Genomic DNA, 17,485 nt, shown 5'->3' on the forward strand with positions numbered 1-17,485 from the left:
AGGTCTAAAAATAAGCTTTTAAATGTACTGAAAATGAAAATAAAACACAATTGGTTTCTTTAATATAAGAACTGGTAGCTCACGAAATCTACATATTTTATTTTACATTTTCAGTGCATGCATTTAAATGCTTATTATTATTATTATTAAAAATTACGTGTTTTATTTTCTACTTTTTATCAGTTAGGATTTTAAAAAAAATAATCAACCAACTATGACCATCAGCTCACCGATTGGCTAGCAGAACTAACTTGTTAAGTCAGTTTTTTGTTGTTGAAATTAGTAATCATTGAGTTTGATGTTAATGAAGAATTAGACAAAAGAAATTTGATATTATTGAATTGTCATCAACATTGATTTACAAGATTTGCCAGAAATCCACAAACAAACTTAATATTGTGAACTAAAGGTTTAAAAAGTCGAATGCTTTCTTTCCGAAACAAACTGGTTTCTGAGTTCAGGCTCCCTAACGGCCATTTTTAAGACAATAGCGCTTTTCAGATATGAATTCAAACGCTATGCCAACAGTTGCAAAGAAGCAAAATAACCAGAAGCGTGTCAGAAACTCCGAATGTTGAACTGTCAACAACTACACCCAATTTTATATTATATAATCACCTAATACTCTATGACTCCCCATCTCGACGCCTATTTGAGCACTAGGCGAGGTTGAAGCGCCCCATCTTTGTTTTTCTTTGGTAATTTTCCTCAAGCAGGTTAAGTAACCAGGCTGGTTGCAATACATGTTAGCAATAATATGAAGCATCTATTTAGGCCAGTGGTTCCCAACCTTTTTCGAGTGGCGACCCCTTTTATAAAAAGTAAGTGACCCGCGACCCCCATAGAATTAAAAAGCCGAAATTAGTATGGGCATTAATAAGCACTAAAATAAGATTTTCTAGTAGACTTTCAATATGAACTACTCTTGATAACTGTTTTAATAGCATGATTAAAATTGTATACTATTCACTAAACCTTCGTGGTTAATTTTTTAATTAAAATTTTTTGTTAACGCCAACCTATGTCATTATAATTATCTTAATTTTGTTTTTAATCGAAGAATAGTGTTGAAAATCTATTATCGAAAAGTCAATCAATTTTACGTTTGGGTATGAATGGTGAATACTACACCAAAATTGTGTCTGCAGTTTTTCATCTTACTCGGAATCATTCTGCAAATCAAAGAATTCATCTTGCAATTCATCGGGAATGCTGGCAACATCAAGGGAAGAAGAGAATGGGTAATGCGTAAATGCAGATTCTTCTTTTTTCAGCTCAGCGAAATAGCTTCTTTCAAAATTTTAATTATCTCACGGTCAGATTCATCTACCACACCGCAGAGTTTCTCAAATTTACAATATTTCCAAGATTTATTTTCTTTACCGATTTTGCAGTTTTGATAAAAATGCCCCGAGATTATCATGGAAAGTTATAATGCTCGTTCATTTTCCCTGAAGCTTCAGGTTAAGCTTATCAATAAAAATGTGTTATTTAACATTTACGTACATGCAAGCAGCGTTTGATGAGATTTTCTCCTATTTTTTTTTTTTTTTTTTTGCTTGGCATTTTCTATCGCGACTTCATTTGATGCTTGCACTAATGCTGGTGAAAACTTCCTGTTCGATCAAGTCTCTGGCGTTTGCAACTAGCTTCTTACCGACGAAAGAACTCCATATATTTTTTGGTGTGTTCCGAATGACTTTTTAGTTTTGAAGATTTCATAGATTCGTGACTGAGAACAACTTTATATAGTGCGCTTTGTTTCTTCTCTATTACATTTCCAGTGATGTTAATGAAGCCGAATTTCAAAAATTCTTCTAAATATTTATGTTTTGTTTCAAATTACTAAGGTTTAGTATACCAGTTGGCGACCCCCCAGAAAGACCTTCGCGACCCCCAGGGGGGTCGCGACCCCCAGGTTGGGAACCCGTGATTTAGGCAGTTAATGTAGGCATCTGTTCCATTCAATAATAAAATGTCTTCATGAGCATCGAACACGTTTTAAATCATTTGTTTTTGTTCAGAATCTTTCTTATGGAATCATACACACACACATGTAATATATATATATATATATATATATATATATATATATATATATATATATATATATATATATATATATACATATACATATACATATATATATATATATATATATATATATATATATATATATATATATATATATATATATATATATATATATATCGGTCAAAGTGCCAAGTCGGCCAAGGCACACAATGGCCTCCATTGGCTGGCCAGACAAAGAGCGAAATGGTTCTTGGTTTCGGACATTGGCCGGCCAGTCCGCGGAATGGCCCTGGTCGACCGGCTGAGGTCTGAGACGATTCTTGATTTCACCTTTGGCCGGCCAAAGTCCAAATTGGAAGATATTCTGACTAGGGACTAATTAAAATATTAGGAGCAGATTTCAGGGGTGTTTGAATGCCGTAATATCTTGAAATTAGATCTTTATTGATTTTTAATTTTTAAAAAAAAATGGTTTAAAACATTGAATTATTTTATTGCACCACATTGAACTTTTATGCCATTTAGAATTACAAAGAAGCTTGTTGTTTTTCTACCAGCTATTCTTCCAGACTTTTCTCTCCGGGTGGGCACTTGAAATTTCGCCCCCCCCCCCCCCCCCCCCCCCCAAAAAAAAAAAGAGATGCCTGGAGAAACTCTGTTTTCTACTTGCAGCGAATTGTTGTACACTTGGTTGTGCGGTTGCAGTGAGTGTGTGTAACCTTGACCGCCGGTCAGTGATTGTAAAGATGCGATAGGTCGCAGAGACTTTTCCTCGCTTTGCCTCAGTGCCGACAATGTGAGCAGTGTCTCTTGCAGAATCGAAAACTTCTTTCAGTGATACAGTTGTTTTAGAACACCCTGTTCCGTTCCTAACTTGTAGAAAGTGACCTCGACGTTCATGACAACTACAGAGACCGCGACCTCTGTCAACATGTGGAATACCTTCCTCGGATCAGACTTTCTAATGTGATTATTAAAGCATTTTAGTACTTGGAGTGTCAAACTAGCATGAGCTGCCGAAATTTTGCTTGCTTATGATTCTTGCTTACTATGTTATAGTCTGCAAGTAGTTGTCTGCTTGATTGCGAATTCCACAAATTGCACGAGCATCGTTGCCATAAGGATGGGCTGCAGTACCTTCTTTTTCTCACACTACCAGGGCCGGCGCTACCTAGATCTATAAGGCGAACTAAATGGTTGCCTAGGGCACTATCCCTAGGGGGGGGGGGGGGGGCGCAAAAATGTGTAATCGCCATTATCAAAAAGTACCTCATAATTAATAACTTTGATTATCTTTTATAAACTATAGACAAGGTAATATACAAAGACATAGCGATCTATTTCGGCGCCTAGGACGAACTATCAATTTTACACCCCCACCCCAAAATTAGGCCATATATCGACCTACATTTATTCGCCTTGGTGAAAATGCACACCCACCTCCCTCATTTGGAAAAGGTCGGGGCGCTTTTTACCAGTCACTTTGCCTTTTTATTTTGGTGTCACAAAATTGTTGCATAAAACGATTAAATAAGTTCGTAATTTAAATTTTGAACATTTCAAACGGTTATCTAATTTTAATGCTGATTTAGTGATCGATCCAGTGCATCACGGGACATTCCAAAACACGTGCAATTTTAGTTTTTAATAGGGCTTGTTAGTCTCGTTTTCTCTGACTTTGAATTACAAATCTTTTCTTGTGTATAGAGTTTTGTAATGACGGGGTGTTCAAAGTATCGTATTTTTTTACTTGGCGGTTGTCGTGTAGTTGTAGGTCTAGTGGAATCTGATTGGTAGTGGGGGAATGAGAATGTAGGTGATGAAGTATCGTAGCTCTGGAATCCGGGAGTATCGAGCCTTGCGATATTAAGGTATTAAGGTGTGTTTACCGTTATCGTGTATTAGAGGGTCCAGTTAAATCGTTGTTGATTGGGAGTATGGTGATTTTAAGCGAGGTGGTGTCGTAGTTCTGGAGTATCGAGTCTAGTTATGGTTAGGTATCGAAGTTTGATATGCATTGTGCATGTAGTAGAGTTTGAGTATATCGAGTAGTCGAGCTTATCGTACGTTAGATTATTTCAATTCAGGACGAAACACCCTACAAAGAAAGGTAGGCGTCCTTTAGCTGAAAAAATCTTGAGTTTTTTGGAATCTATCTTACCACTCCACTCTTTAAGTATTAATATATAATATTATATAGACTAGGCTTGAATTAATAACTAGACATAAACTTTGTTTTTTATTAAATTATTATTTTTTAATATTTAAACAATATTTATTGCAATTTCTTAAACAGTTACCCCAGGGGTCGGCAACCTGAGGCTCGCGAGCCGCATGCGGCTCTTTGTATGACAAGATGCGGCTCTCCAGTTGAATGCACATATATTTATAATTATATTATTTCATTTTCAAAACTTATGAAAATATTATACTGTTAAGAAAAATTAGCTTAAACAGGATGAAAACACTCATCAGAGAACAGAGAGCATAGGTGAGGTAGAAAGTATACAGAGAGCTGACAGCTGCTTGGGCATCAAAAAGGCCCAGCCACACGGCGGTGTTGTGGACATTCCCTTTACATTCCTCTACAAGCCAGTATGCATTAATTTGACCTGAATGACGTAATATTTTAGTTATTAGCTTCCCACAATTGAGACATGTACTGGGACTGTAGGGTACGAGTTTACCTTACCCTGCGTTTAGTGAGAGCCTAAGGACAGAAGCGACCGTTGCAGTAATCAAATTGATACCCAGTTAGTCGCAGTTGGTCCAATTGAAGGCTGCCTTGCTATGGGAAACGCCTCCTGAGCCGGTGGTGTCCGTAAAGAAAAAAAGAAAAAAAGAAAGAATAAAATAAAATAAAAAATAAGTTATTGGCTACTAAAGTGAATGAAAAAATGGCCGTTGAGGAGGGATACACCGGGCGCTAGGTTGATAGTGCTGTCTCTTTTTCTCTAAACTAAAACCAACCCACCCCCCCACACACCACCCCCCCACCCCCACACACCCCCCCACCCCCCCCCGCCACACACCGCCCCCCACCCCCCCCCCACCCCTCCACCCCCCCCCCCCCCCCAAAAAAAAACATGTCTACCGTCCCATTCAACGAAATATAATTATATACTTTTTCCAGTGTCCGCCCCTTCCCAGAAAATTCTACCCCCCCGCCCCCCGAAAATTTCAAGTACCCCCACCCCTCTCCGGGGAGGAAAAAGTCTGGAAAGAAACACTGAAACCTACCCACCCCCCCCCCCACACACACACCCACCCCCCCCCACACACCGCCCCCCCCCCCACCCCCTCCACCCCCCCCCCCCTCCCAAAAAAAACATGTCTACCGTCCCATTCAACGAAATATAATTATATACTTTTTCCAGTGTCCGCCCCCTCCCAGAAAATTCTACCCCGCCCCCGAAAATTTCAAGTACCCCCACCCCTCTCCACATTAATTAGGCGGTAATTTTATTATAGAGTATCCATGAAGAAATTTCTTTTGAGTTAGGGAGGGGGGGGGGGGGGGGGGGGGGGGGGCTCAGACGTTCTTACGCGGGGGTGGGGCTTCGCCCCTACCCGAAGAATTGTATGAAAGAAACTCTTCACGCAAACCACTTAGATTAGACAAAATTTCTTTGTTATTCAATGTTTACTCGAGAATCAATGACGTCATATTACTGTGTGCACTATCCGGCTTGAGATTATTTTCTACTCTGTGCTAAATATGTCGACGTCATACTTCGTTTTTTTCGAATTACTCTGCATGTTTTTATTTTCCTTGTGTTTTCTCTAGAGCGTTCTTGTCAGATAGATAGATAGACAGACAGCGAAAACTATTATTATAGATTACTAATTTCAATATTTTATCATAGCAGAGCTAGCTAAAACATTTCTTCTGCGAAACATTTCTGTTTTATATGAATCCTTTTAAGTCATATTTAACGCTATTTATTTCAAATCAAAAAGTCCAATATAGTTACCCCTGAGTAACCCATATTTAATTTTTTTTTAAAGGTGTCCCCTTATTATTAGGGGATCCAAAATTAGATTACTTTCTCAATCTACAAAAATTCAGGTAACTGCATGTCATTGTCATCAAAATTGGCTAGAAGTATGTTAAAATAAAGCTACTGTTTATGCTTGCAGGCAACCTACAGTTAAGTAGTCATTTGGTAAAAATATATTGCTTTGACAAGGTTACATAATTAATATAAACATTAATTATAATGATTTGTAATGAAATTTAAAGACTTTTATTGTGTTTTTCAAGCATGTCTTAGTTACACTTGGTTAATTTACCTATTCTTGTGAAAGTTATTTCCCTTGAATAAAATTTTGGTATTTGGATTTCCAAATGGGAGATATTCGTTTGCTTAACTTTACATTCATTTCAAATTCCTCACCTTAGGTTATTATTTGCTTTTGTAAAAATTATATAGAGCATAAGTTCTAAACAAAATAGTTTGGTAGTTTTTTTTTAGCATTATCAAGTTGAAAAACAATTACATCAGTAGCCGTTGTAGATTGCAATCTATATATATATATATATATAATTCTCTACATGGGGACCATGCGAGACACCACCAAGACGTAAGCTCAACAGACCATATCGTCACCACCATCAGTCTGGTGAGCCTTTTACTATTGGGTCGAATTAGTGACGGCTATTAGGGGCAAATAATTTAGTTTTTAAAACGATTTGAAACTAAGAGGAGGTAATAACACGTTCTGATTGATCTTTTCATTGTCGTCTGTAAACTGTCGCCACCATGGCTGCTTTCGGGGGGGGGGGGGGAGGGGGGAGAGGAATGGAAAGTGAGGGTGAGGTTAATCGTCCTTCAGGAGCTACTGATAGTGTTTTTAAAGCAAATTATGTTAAGTGGAAGCATTGGTAGTGTCGAATTAACAAAATAGGAAAAATAGGAAATAAAACACATAAATAGCGGCGTATGCTTACGTTGCGGGTCAGCTCGTACTTAATATTAGTAGACACAGAGGCGTAGCGAGGGGGGGTGGGGGGCGGGGGTGCGGACCGCACCGGGTGACACCATTTAGGGGGTGACACCACGGCAAAAAATAGCAAAATATATAGAGGAAAAACTTGGGGGGGTGCAAATCGAAAGTTTAAAGGGGGGGGGGGGTGCAAATTGACAGTTTGAAGGGGGGGGGGGGTGCAAATCGAAAATTTGAAAGTTTGTCCCCGGGAAGGATCGCTACGCCTCTGGGTAGACATACAGTATGAGCGCCGTTGTATTTCTCCCTTAACGGGCCATTCATATCGTACTAAATATTAGTAGACATGCAACTAATGCGTCTAAAATCGTCTTGGTCGCAATTTAATCATCTCGTTAATTGTCTTTTTTCACATTTTCACTCTCTCCTAAAAAGCTCATATATAACAATTGTAGGCTGGAATCTATAACATTTGTAAACTTTAATTTTTCAAAAACAAAAATTCGTTACATAAACACACAATATAGACACTTTACAATTCGAACTAAAGACAGTCAAGCTTAAAAATAAAAAAGGGTAAGTTCCGTTCTAGAACTCACCTTGGGAGGACTGCAGACCGTCCAACACAACAAAAACTGTGTTTTTTTCAGTGACTTTTTACTTTTTTCTCCCTGGAAAGAGAGAGAGGGGGGGGGGGGCACTTTAAATTTTCCGGTGCCGGGGGGGGGGGGGGGGGGGGGGGGCTATGTCGTAAAGTAGACTCTTGGACTTGGCAACAATTTCAATAGAATGTGATTATGCTTGAAGCAATTAGTACAAACGTTTGCGACGAAGGAGGCAAGTAAAAATTGATTTTGATGTCTACATAATATACCGTTTATGCAAATTTATAATAAATTAATATCATTTTCAATCGATTGTTTTCTTATACATGTTTTATTAATTAATTTGTATGAAAGAGGGCGTTTTAATAATTTTTACCTAGGGCGCTAAATAACCTGGCGCCGGCACTGCACACTACACATAATCTGTTGGCGTTTCTATTGTCATTAAGCAGGTTTGTTAACCGAAGAAGTGGTTGCATTTATAGCATACTCCATATTTTTTCCTCAAGATCTTCCTATATCACTAAGTTTTTCGACAACTTTTCAAGACAGATTCGACTTTTTACTCCCACCTTTGCTTTGTTTTTAACCTTTACTCCCACCTCTGCTTTGTTTTTAACCTTTACTCCCACCTCTGCTTTGTTTTTAACCATGTCCGCTTGTTCAGTCGGCCTTTTATAAAATCGAATTATTTGATTTCTCCGATACCAATCATAATGGTGCTTGTTTATTTCCATTCTTACCTCTACTTCCTTATGCTGAATCCATTGACAATCTCCTGATATCACCTTGCATTACCCTGGCATGGCTAGTCTGGAAATTTCGGTTAGTGGTCAAGCTAGAAAGTGTTGAGACATGTAGATGTAAAGTAAAACAAACAACCACTGTGTTCATCACTAACCATAACGGGTGGGAATAAAGAAGTGGATCTTTGGAGGTTTGATGCGACCAGGTTCAGGTGATCTCTACTTTCCCTACCCTATTGACAGACAGGTAACTTTAAAACCTGGAGCCCACCCCCCCCCCCCCCTTTTTTTCTTTAAATGTGTTACCTTCTTGTTTTCTATGCAAAATTTCAAGTGAAAAGTTGAAGACACTGAGAAAACACACAAACTATACAAGTGTCACATCACCCTTACAATAAAAACATTAGCACTACATAAAAGTACTAGTCATAGACGGTATTTCATTCACTTTTAATTTACAAACCAAGTATTTCTATTATTTACTATAAATTAATATTCATGTTGAATAATACCAGCAATGTCACTATGTAAACACAAAAATCCATTCAATGTCAGAATGTTCACATAAATGTAATCTACACACAATTTGTAAAAACCCCCATAAAATATTAAAATATGCTCACAGTCTAAGTAAAAATTATTAGAAAATTAGAATTTGAGAAATCTCCCTACTATTAAAATAATCCTTGTGAAAGGTAATGTTTTAACCTTATTTTTTTTTACCAAAAACTTATGTCATAACATTTGTTGTACTGTTTGTTTAAAAAAATACATTCATGGTTTTCATTTTTATAAAAAAAAAGTACCGGCTTGTAAATAACTAGATATTTACAATTAAAAGTTCAAACACTGCCAAACAAATCTAAAAATAAACTGGTTTATATTGTTACATGTCCATACAACTGGCCAGTGTGAATCAAAGTTCATGAGTTGTATCATTCTACAGATATCCTTGAGTCACAAAGACTACCTAGGGCAACACCATCATTCCATAACCATCTCAGACATATTTTTTTTTTAGATTTAGTTTATGCATTCACCAATTATGGCTCAAACTCAAAGCATAATTATTCACTTTTTGCTGATTTACTTTCAACATGAAAACTCTCCATAGCACATTGTGATAACAGTGATGATATACGTAACAGGAAATCTTGTTTGACCAGTACTGGAGAGTCCAGTATAGAGATAAGTTACAGCCATAATTTAAAAAACAACAAATTGAAATTATATATATACAAATGTGTATACTAACAAATGAAAACACAATTTCTTACACAAACGCAAATCTTTATCTCTTCAGTCACAGCATTTTATATTAGCTCAACACAGTGTATGCTCTGCATTTATTATTTGCATTTCCATTACACTGAAAATATTTCAGCAACATACTTTATACTTGGCAGCACTTATGTCAGCTCTTATAAAATCTTAAATTTAAATAAATAAATAACATCAATATAAATCTTAAATAAATAAATAACATCAACATATACAACACACATTTTGTTTACAGACAAGACCAGGTAAAGCCACTTTTAGAAACTGCAACTTCCTTCACAGACATGCCGTTCTCTACTTGCGGTGGACTTGTCATCCTATCCTTCACACCCTCCAGTAAACCAGGATAAGCATAGGAAATGTCCACAAACAGCTTTTGTAGGCCAGAAGCCAGTTTGTCTTTTTCCTCAGTGTTGACAGCCAGGGTGTTAAGGGCTGCGCTGGGCAGGTAGGTGCTGTGTGACACGCTGGCTGATATCACTTCCTGGCTGGTGTGTAAAGTACAGGCCACGTTCAGCGTGTGATGGGGCAGGAGAGGACCCATGATTTCAAACACGTGGGTAGTTCCAAGCTTGGAGTCCAGTGGTTTCTTATCTTTCAAGACAGAATGCTTCACCTAAAAATAGTAAAAAATGTAATCAAAATGAAAGCTAAGTAAATGTTTTAAAAACAATTACTGCAATGCTATTAATATAAAATTTAAATTATAGGCCACCAAAAATTTTAAATTACAAAGTTAAGAGAATTTTTACAAATAAAATGTGGGAAAAACCATGACCATAATTCTAATTTTAGAATTTTCTGATTCGCCAACTTTAATCAGTGAGACTTCAATTAAAGTAAGTAAAGACCCTTTCAAACCTGACGGTCTACGGGCAAGTGAAGTCGAGTTCACTTGTTTCTGTGACCTCTGCATATATGAAGAGATCGTGTGGCCAGCACTATGCCGTCTTTTTTCCCTAATGTGAGTTAAGTACCCATCAGAGCTGGGTGGACTCAGGGAAATTCTACTGACTTGAATCAGGATTCGAACTCAAGACTTTTGGGTTAGAAGTCTAGTGTTCTACCGCTAAGCCACTCGGTGCCTTAGTGAACCCAAGGTAGTGTATAAAGTTTAAAATTAAAAATAGACCTTACGTAAACATAAATTTAAAATCACTGTAAAAAAAAGTTTTAAGCTCACATTGTTTTGTACAAGCAGAGATCCCACAAAGGGAGTAGGGGACAGCAGGGTTGGGGGGATGCCATGCTGTGGCCCACTGCTGGCTATACAACCTGGGTAGTTGAGCAGGAAGTTGAAGAATGGGTGGACGTCAACACCTTCCACATACAGCATAGACTGGGGACGGTTGTCTATCTCACGGTAACCTTCACGTTGTCTTCATTAGGTTAAAGAACACTACACAATCTTTCAAGTTTATGAATACAGTGTTATTTCTCATAACCTGTAAATGTTGCTATGTACAGCAATTCTGTAGAAATAATTGTACTTTAAAACCCCCCCCCCCCCCCCAATGACCTGTCATTTATTGTTATTTGGTACAAATGGTCTTCAGATATGAAAGGAACTAGTCATTTGATTAATGCAGAAAGATTTGATTTAGTGAACTGCTACCAGATTTTCTACTGTACAATGAGTGTTTTTAATTTTTAAAAATTCTTCTTAACATTAGATAGTTTTTCCTGAATTTCAGTACTCATGTGAGATAATTCTTTTAAAACACAGAAATGAAGCTTGCACCTCTATTTTTAAAACAACTTTGTCACTTATACTTAGGCCTATAGGTTTTAATTAAAGAAATAAATACTTAAAATTAAACAAATATTTCTTGTCTGCTTGTTTAAAAAGATACAGTTTGACTTCAAATGGCTTGAGTGAAGGAAAATCTTTGTGATTTAATCCCATTCCTTCCAGCCATCTTGAGGCCCCATCATGATCCGCTATATCAAAGTCATCATCACTGTCATCATCCTGCTCATCAGTAGCTTTGGCTTCAGGAGGGTCAGAGATATGGTCACTGAAAAGCATTTGATGTAATATTTCTTTAAAAACAAATTTTTTTGCACACTTCAGCATTGCAAACAAATTTTTTTTAATAATTAAATCTTCAACTTCAAATATTTACAGTAGTAGACATCTCAGTGGCCAGATAAAACTCTTGGTTTAGCCAACTCCATATTTAAAAACAAAGAACCAGTTTTTTAAAGTCCATCCACCAACTCCTATGCCACTACTTTCAAAACTTAGGTAAAAATATAAAATATGGTCTCTACCTTTCAGTGCCAGTGTGATTCACTTCAACATTTTCTTTATCTGATTTAGAATCAACCTGTTGACACCTCTGAGATAGATTCTCATCATCTTTGCTGCTGTTCTTGTCTGTTTTCTTCAGCTTTTGTGTTTTTATATTTGGCATTCGATAGCCTATACCTATGCCAAAAAAAAAACAACAAATAATTAACAATTGATAAGAAATCAATAAAGTACAAACACATTGAATAAGGCCTCAGTTACATGTGGATAATAATTGCACAATGATCCTCTTCAAATCTGAAACTGATAATTGACATACAGCCACCTACTTTATTTAGGTAGAAAATACAAGTTGGCATGTGTAAACCCACCTTCTCTGTTCAACATCTCCCTCAGCCCTCGAGTGGATGGTGACAAGATGGCAGAAATAGATGTGTTGTTAGTTGACCTTTGACACCTGAACAACACTGTAAACTGATGTGTACATGTGTAAAAGTATGGACAGAGACCGCTGCGGAACTGCTGATACACAGATGTAAATGTGTTTGCCCTGCAAAATAAATTATTACAGTTTAAATGCACTGAATTATCGATCTTTTTTTATGTCATTATACGAACACTGTAACAGGTAAAGATAAATAACTAGTTTATTTACAAACAGATTCACTATGGGTAATACAAAGTTGAATATTTATTCTACCCCAACACAATTTCTGACAACAAAAAGTCAAAAATATTTTTAAAATTTAAAGATAAAAAGGGATAAATTTGACAGACAATACATAATCTGTTACATAAATTAAAAAATTGCAATTTGTTACCAATCTTTCTGAAAAGCATCAAGGACTTCATTACTAGTTGAAACAAGTGAAGCTGACCTAAAAAAGTTAAAAAAAAAAGGATAGAAAATGTTAGACATTCATACAAGCCATGTGATTTATTCAAAGTGTATATACAAGAAAACAAAAAGTAAGATCTTACCGTGACTTAAAGTCTGTGTTCATCCTGGGAAAGGTTGAAATCCAAGGCATGTGTGGGTAAGTGTAGTACAAGCAACATCGCTTTAGCTTCTGGTATACATCCAGAGAATTCCAACTAGAATCATTCTGAAAAGTTTACAGATAAACAAGTCTAAAAATAAATATTTGTAAATACAACAAAAAATAAGTACAGTATTTTTTTAGGATCTTATGGTCTTACTGATAGAGTTCACGAACACATGTAGGAAACACGTCTCTAACAGGTCAAGACTCAAATGATAGCAAGTACTACACAGCAACTCTATTGCTACCATATCATTACTATGATACCATGTATCACTATTAAAAAACACCATAGGTTTACATATGAAAATAAAAAATCTTACATCTAAATTGTGGTGAATAAAGCTGTCCACATGCTTAGCATCAATACCAGGAATTTTCTTGTAGGATGACTCTAGACTATGGACAATTACACGAAGCTTTGATTTTAAGCTCCAGTCCAAAGGAGGGTTGGGATGCAACTGAAATATTATGTCTGAGATTAATGCAAAATAAACAGCTGTTAAGTAAAACAAAATTATACATTTTTGTAATAATTGTATGATCAAGTCTAGAATATTTTTATATGCATTGTGAATTTAAAAAATAACTCCATTAAGACACCTTGCTGTGCTCCTCAGGGTTTGGAGAAGTAATCAAGCTGGGGTAATCAGAAGGATGCTGATCTTGTTGCATGTTTTGTATATTTTCATCACTCATCAGCTCTTTAGTCTTCAAACTTTCACATTTCTTTGGTGGTGAGATTTCATCTTTTTCCTGAACAAAAGTAGTAACATTAAGTTTAAAAAGAAAATAACCCTTAGGCAGATTTTTAAAAAAATTTTCCAATAAAAAAAGATATGACAAAACAACACACAATTATGCCTACCTCTAGATCAGAAAGACTTCGAACATGATGCTGATGATTATATTCAACTTGTTTTTCTGTTTCAATTCCCACTGGATGCTCTGCATCCTCACATACAGATGTCTCCACTAAAGTGTTCACCTTCTCACTGTCTGTCACTGTTTCTGTTGTACCGACCTGTAGGCTGAACCTACGCTTGTTGCTAGAGTGAGAATCACAGCTGAAAGGGTTTTTCCTTTTTTGAGAGGAGCTAATGCTGGAGTCACTTTTTGAGGCTAATATTCCATTTGTTTTGACAGAATCAGAGAATGCAGACATTGAGTTACGTCTGGAAATGTTGATTTTTGATTTCTGTGTTATCCCACCAGAACTTTGTCTTTTTATGCGATGAATTTTCATGATGTCGTTTGGATTTTTCCATTCTTTCTTACTTGGTGATGTCATAATGATAATGATCTTGACCTTAGTTGATGGTTTAAGAGAAAACGTTTATGAATTATATTTGTAAGGTATAATATAGGCCTAGGTCAGGAATATAAAGGTATAATTTATTTTAGAAAAGTGAATTCAGACTTTAAAAAATCTGGACGGGTCTACACTGTGGTATGACGTTTGTCGCTGGATTGCAGAAGAAACCCAATTTCTCAGTTACTACGTAATCAGGGGAGGGGGGTGGGGGGGGGGGGAGGAAGAGTGTTAGACCTGTCATTTTTTTTTGTTGTTGTGTGACTGACCATGTAAATGTGTTACAAGTATTTAAAATTGTTATTTAATGAAAGAATGATCGGCCATACAAATCTTGACATCTTTTTTTTTTTTACCAGCTATTGTTCCTTTGGTCTGAGGTTGCAGGCAGGTAGTCTTATAAAAAATTATGAGGGAAGCTGTAAGTGGTAGTCTACGTATAATTTAACTACCTGTATTTTGAATTCACTCATCAAACTGTTTTTGAAATCTTTGCGAAAGCTGACGATTAGGGCCATACTAACACACCCCTCCTAGTAACTAAGGTCACTGATATCTAAACTTGTATGAACTGACCGTGACCCCAAGAACGTAGTTGGTGCTGTTTGGCTGGGGAGGGGGAGGGAGAATAAAAGTTACGGTACAGTTCATCCTATGATGTATTAGACTGGGCTACTGTGACCTCACAGTAACCCCTTCACTGTCTCTTGTTGTGTGTGTGTGTGTGGGGGGGATACTGGTAGTTATTAATAGCAGACAAGTTTCTCAGCTACAAGCACAAAAAATGGTGTGGTTACAAAGGTCTGGTTTCATTTTCAAAGTAGGGTACGAACAGTTTCTAGTCACTTGTATTATATTTGTAATCATTTTTTTAAATTTTTGTAATCTAGATTGTTCTACTTGGCCTAGCAGCTAGCTAATTAATTAATGGTCGCAAATCCGCTGCAAGTCAAAAACATTAAACAAATTATTACATTTGACTTTATTATTTATATTTATAGGCCTAGGCTATATTTTTTTATTTTTAGATCTACTAATTTAATTCTACTATTATATTTATTCCTGTTTCCTTTTGCCGATTAAACTTAAAACATTAATTTGATTAATTTACTACAATCGACTTTCCATTTATTTATATTTCAATGGTCAAATAAACCATGGTTTACTGTAACTTTAGTTACCAAAACTCAAACATTACTTGATAATTTGCGACGCTAAACTAAGGTTTTACCAAAATTAGTGCCTAATGGATTAAATATGCCTATATGGATGTCTATCATTCAGTGGTCATGTTTAAATTGAAAATTGAGTAAATTTTAGAATTTAGTAAGAAAATCATATAATTTTAAATGAAGTGACTACTCAAAGAAGATTTTTCTCCCCAACGTCTCCACTTAGTCGGCAAAAGATAGCTCTGCGCATGCGCAGTGACCTATGGCTAGGGTTAGAACTAGGGTTAGGATTATTGATAGGGTTAGGGTTTGTGTTAGGGTTCTGCGGTTGTAAACACACGCATGCTTAGTACATCGAAAACATCACCGCGATGGCAAGTCATAGTTTCTCTCCATTGCGCATGCATATCTTTTTCCAGCTAGCATCAGCCAATTTTAAATGGATGCAGAGGATACTTTACTTTCGGTTGGTTTGTATGTGAAACGGTCAGTAAGTAAAATAATATTAATAGCACCTAAGCTAAGGCCTAAGGGAAATCGTGAGTTCAGCTTCGTGAGCGCAGATCGGATGGCAACTCAAGATCTAGACTAGAATCTAGTCTAGATCACTAGAATTCTAGATCTAAAAGTCAGCCTAGGTGAGAAGAGTGACAGATGACACACAAACTTAGTACCCAGTTTTTACACTAAGTGACAAAACCGAGTTTAGAGACTTAGGCCTATATTAAATTATATAATAAAAAATAACCATCAAATGAATGGCATTGGCGTGTATACTAGATCTATACCTAAATCTAAAATCCTAGATTTAGTCGAGTTCTAGACTTGAATAAATTTTAACTACAAAACGACTCCAGGCTTTGTAATATTTTTCCAATACGAGCTGGCGCCTTCTCTTTCATAAAATGCGTTCCTAGTTTTTAGTTGATCAAAGGGAAATTATTACAAAGAAAGGCAGGATTGCCATATTGGCACCCTCTTGAATGTTTATTCTACTCCCCAAATTGGAGGCGAGCGAGTTGACGAGATTCCTTCCATAATGTTGTTGTCATGGAATAAAAACGTGCTTTTTAGATTTAGACCGTAAAAAAAAATAAAAAATAAAAACTTAAGCCTAAAATTAATTTAGAAATTTTATATTCTTAGAATAAATGCTATAAAAGTTGCAAATCCAGAGAACTTGAAAATAATTTGTTGAGTTTAAGGCTACATTTCTATTTATTTTCATCAAGCCTAAGTTATAACCGGATGTTTCACTTTCGTAAGACAAATATTGATTGGCTGTACAGTAACTTAGTAATCGATAACTATTTGTTTACAAAACTTTGCAGATCAAGTTTTTAAATTACAATGCAAATTTAAAACCCCATGACCTAGTTTTCTATTTTTAGCTTACAATGTGTACAATAAAATCTATGGCAGCCTATCCAATAGCAGGATGCCATGTTTATGTCGCCATTACACGTGAAAACCAAATTGTTTTTGCTTTTTTTAAAATTTTTATTTAGTTACCGAAAATATTATAAACATCAAATACATCCAATCTTTAGTAAAGTCCGAAAAAAACCAGTTTAGTAATCGTAACGTTGTTTTGTTTTGAATTACGCAAAAAATGGTAGACTCTATAATCAATGCTGCTCTCTAATTTCTCAACATAAACCTTCCTTTTTGGTGGCTAGCAGTTTCTTAAAACTAACAAGAAACCCTTAAAAAATTAGCACAGATTCCACACAGAGTTCCTTTCACGCATCTCTCTCCCCTAACCCTAACCCCAGACAAAAGAATCTGAAAGAACGCTCCTTCCATACAAGTTATGCAAATTGCGGACGTTATTTGCGCTTTCATTGTAATGACAAGATGGTAAAATATTCATGTTGAAATGCAAAATTATTCAATTTAATAAAACATTTTATTTTTAACATTAAACATTAAAACATTGATTGTATTCCCTAAATACACACCCTGTTTTGTTATTTGCATAGGTATAACGTTATGTATGTTTTTGCAAATTATAAAGTTTTAAGCAAACAAAAACATGGTGTAATAATTTATTTAAATGTATGGTTAAATACAAACCAAGAATTATAACAT

The 17,485-nt window shown here is 36.0% G+C and overlaps 1 protein-coding gene across 1 annotated transcript; it reads right to left on the reverse strand.

Moving 5' to 3' along the window:
• Positions 1-8,726: 8,726 nt before the first annotated feature.
• Positions 8,727-16,285, reverse strand: LOC131938424 (protein downstream neighbor of son homolog). Its single transcript, XM_059296443.1, has 11 exons — positions 16,183-16,285; positions 13,779-14,219; positions 13,514-13,666; positions 13,234-13,371; positions 12,849-12,973; positions 12,689-12,745; positions 12,239-12,417; positions 11,888-12,044; positions 11,467-11,631; positions 10,797-10,992; positions 8,727-10,229 (listed from the first exon to the last, which is right to left on the reverse strand). Exons 2-11 carry the CDS (start codon positions 14,199-14,201, stop codon positions 9,843-9,845), a joined length of 1,980 nt encoding a protein of 659 aa, XP_059152426.1. The 5' UTR covers positions 14,202-14,219; positions 16,183-16,285; the 3' UTR covers positions 8,727-9,842.
• Between the last annotated feature and the right edge of the window lie 1,200 nt (positions 16,286-17,485).

Source organism: Physella acuta, unplaced genomic scaffold, assembly GCF_028476545.2.
Source record: "Physella acuta isolate Inbredline_101_S28 unplaced genomic scaffold, ASM2847654v3 ptg000243l, whole genome shotgun sequence".
In the NCBI taxonomy this organism is placed as follows: domain Eukaryota; kingdom Metazoa; phylum Mollusca; class Gastropoda; family Physidae; genus Physella; species Physella acuta.

What these genes read in the sequence shown, in the direction of transcription:
- LOC131938424 (XM_059296443.1), bottom strand. Translation starts at nt 14,201, where the DNA reads ATGACATCACCAAGTAAGAAAGAATGGAAAAATCCAAACGACATCATG. An exon ending in GAAGTCTTTCTGATCTAGAG is followed by an intron (nt 13,667 to 13,778) that starts GTAGGCATAATT and finishes ACTTTTGTTCAG; the next exon opens with GAAAAAGATGAAATCTCACC. An exon ending in GATGCTTTTCAGAAAGATTG is followed by an intron (nt 12,418 to 12,688) that starts GTAACAAATTGC and finishes TTTATTTTGCAG; the next exon opens with GGCAAACACATTTACATCTG.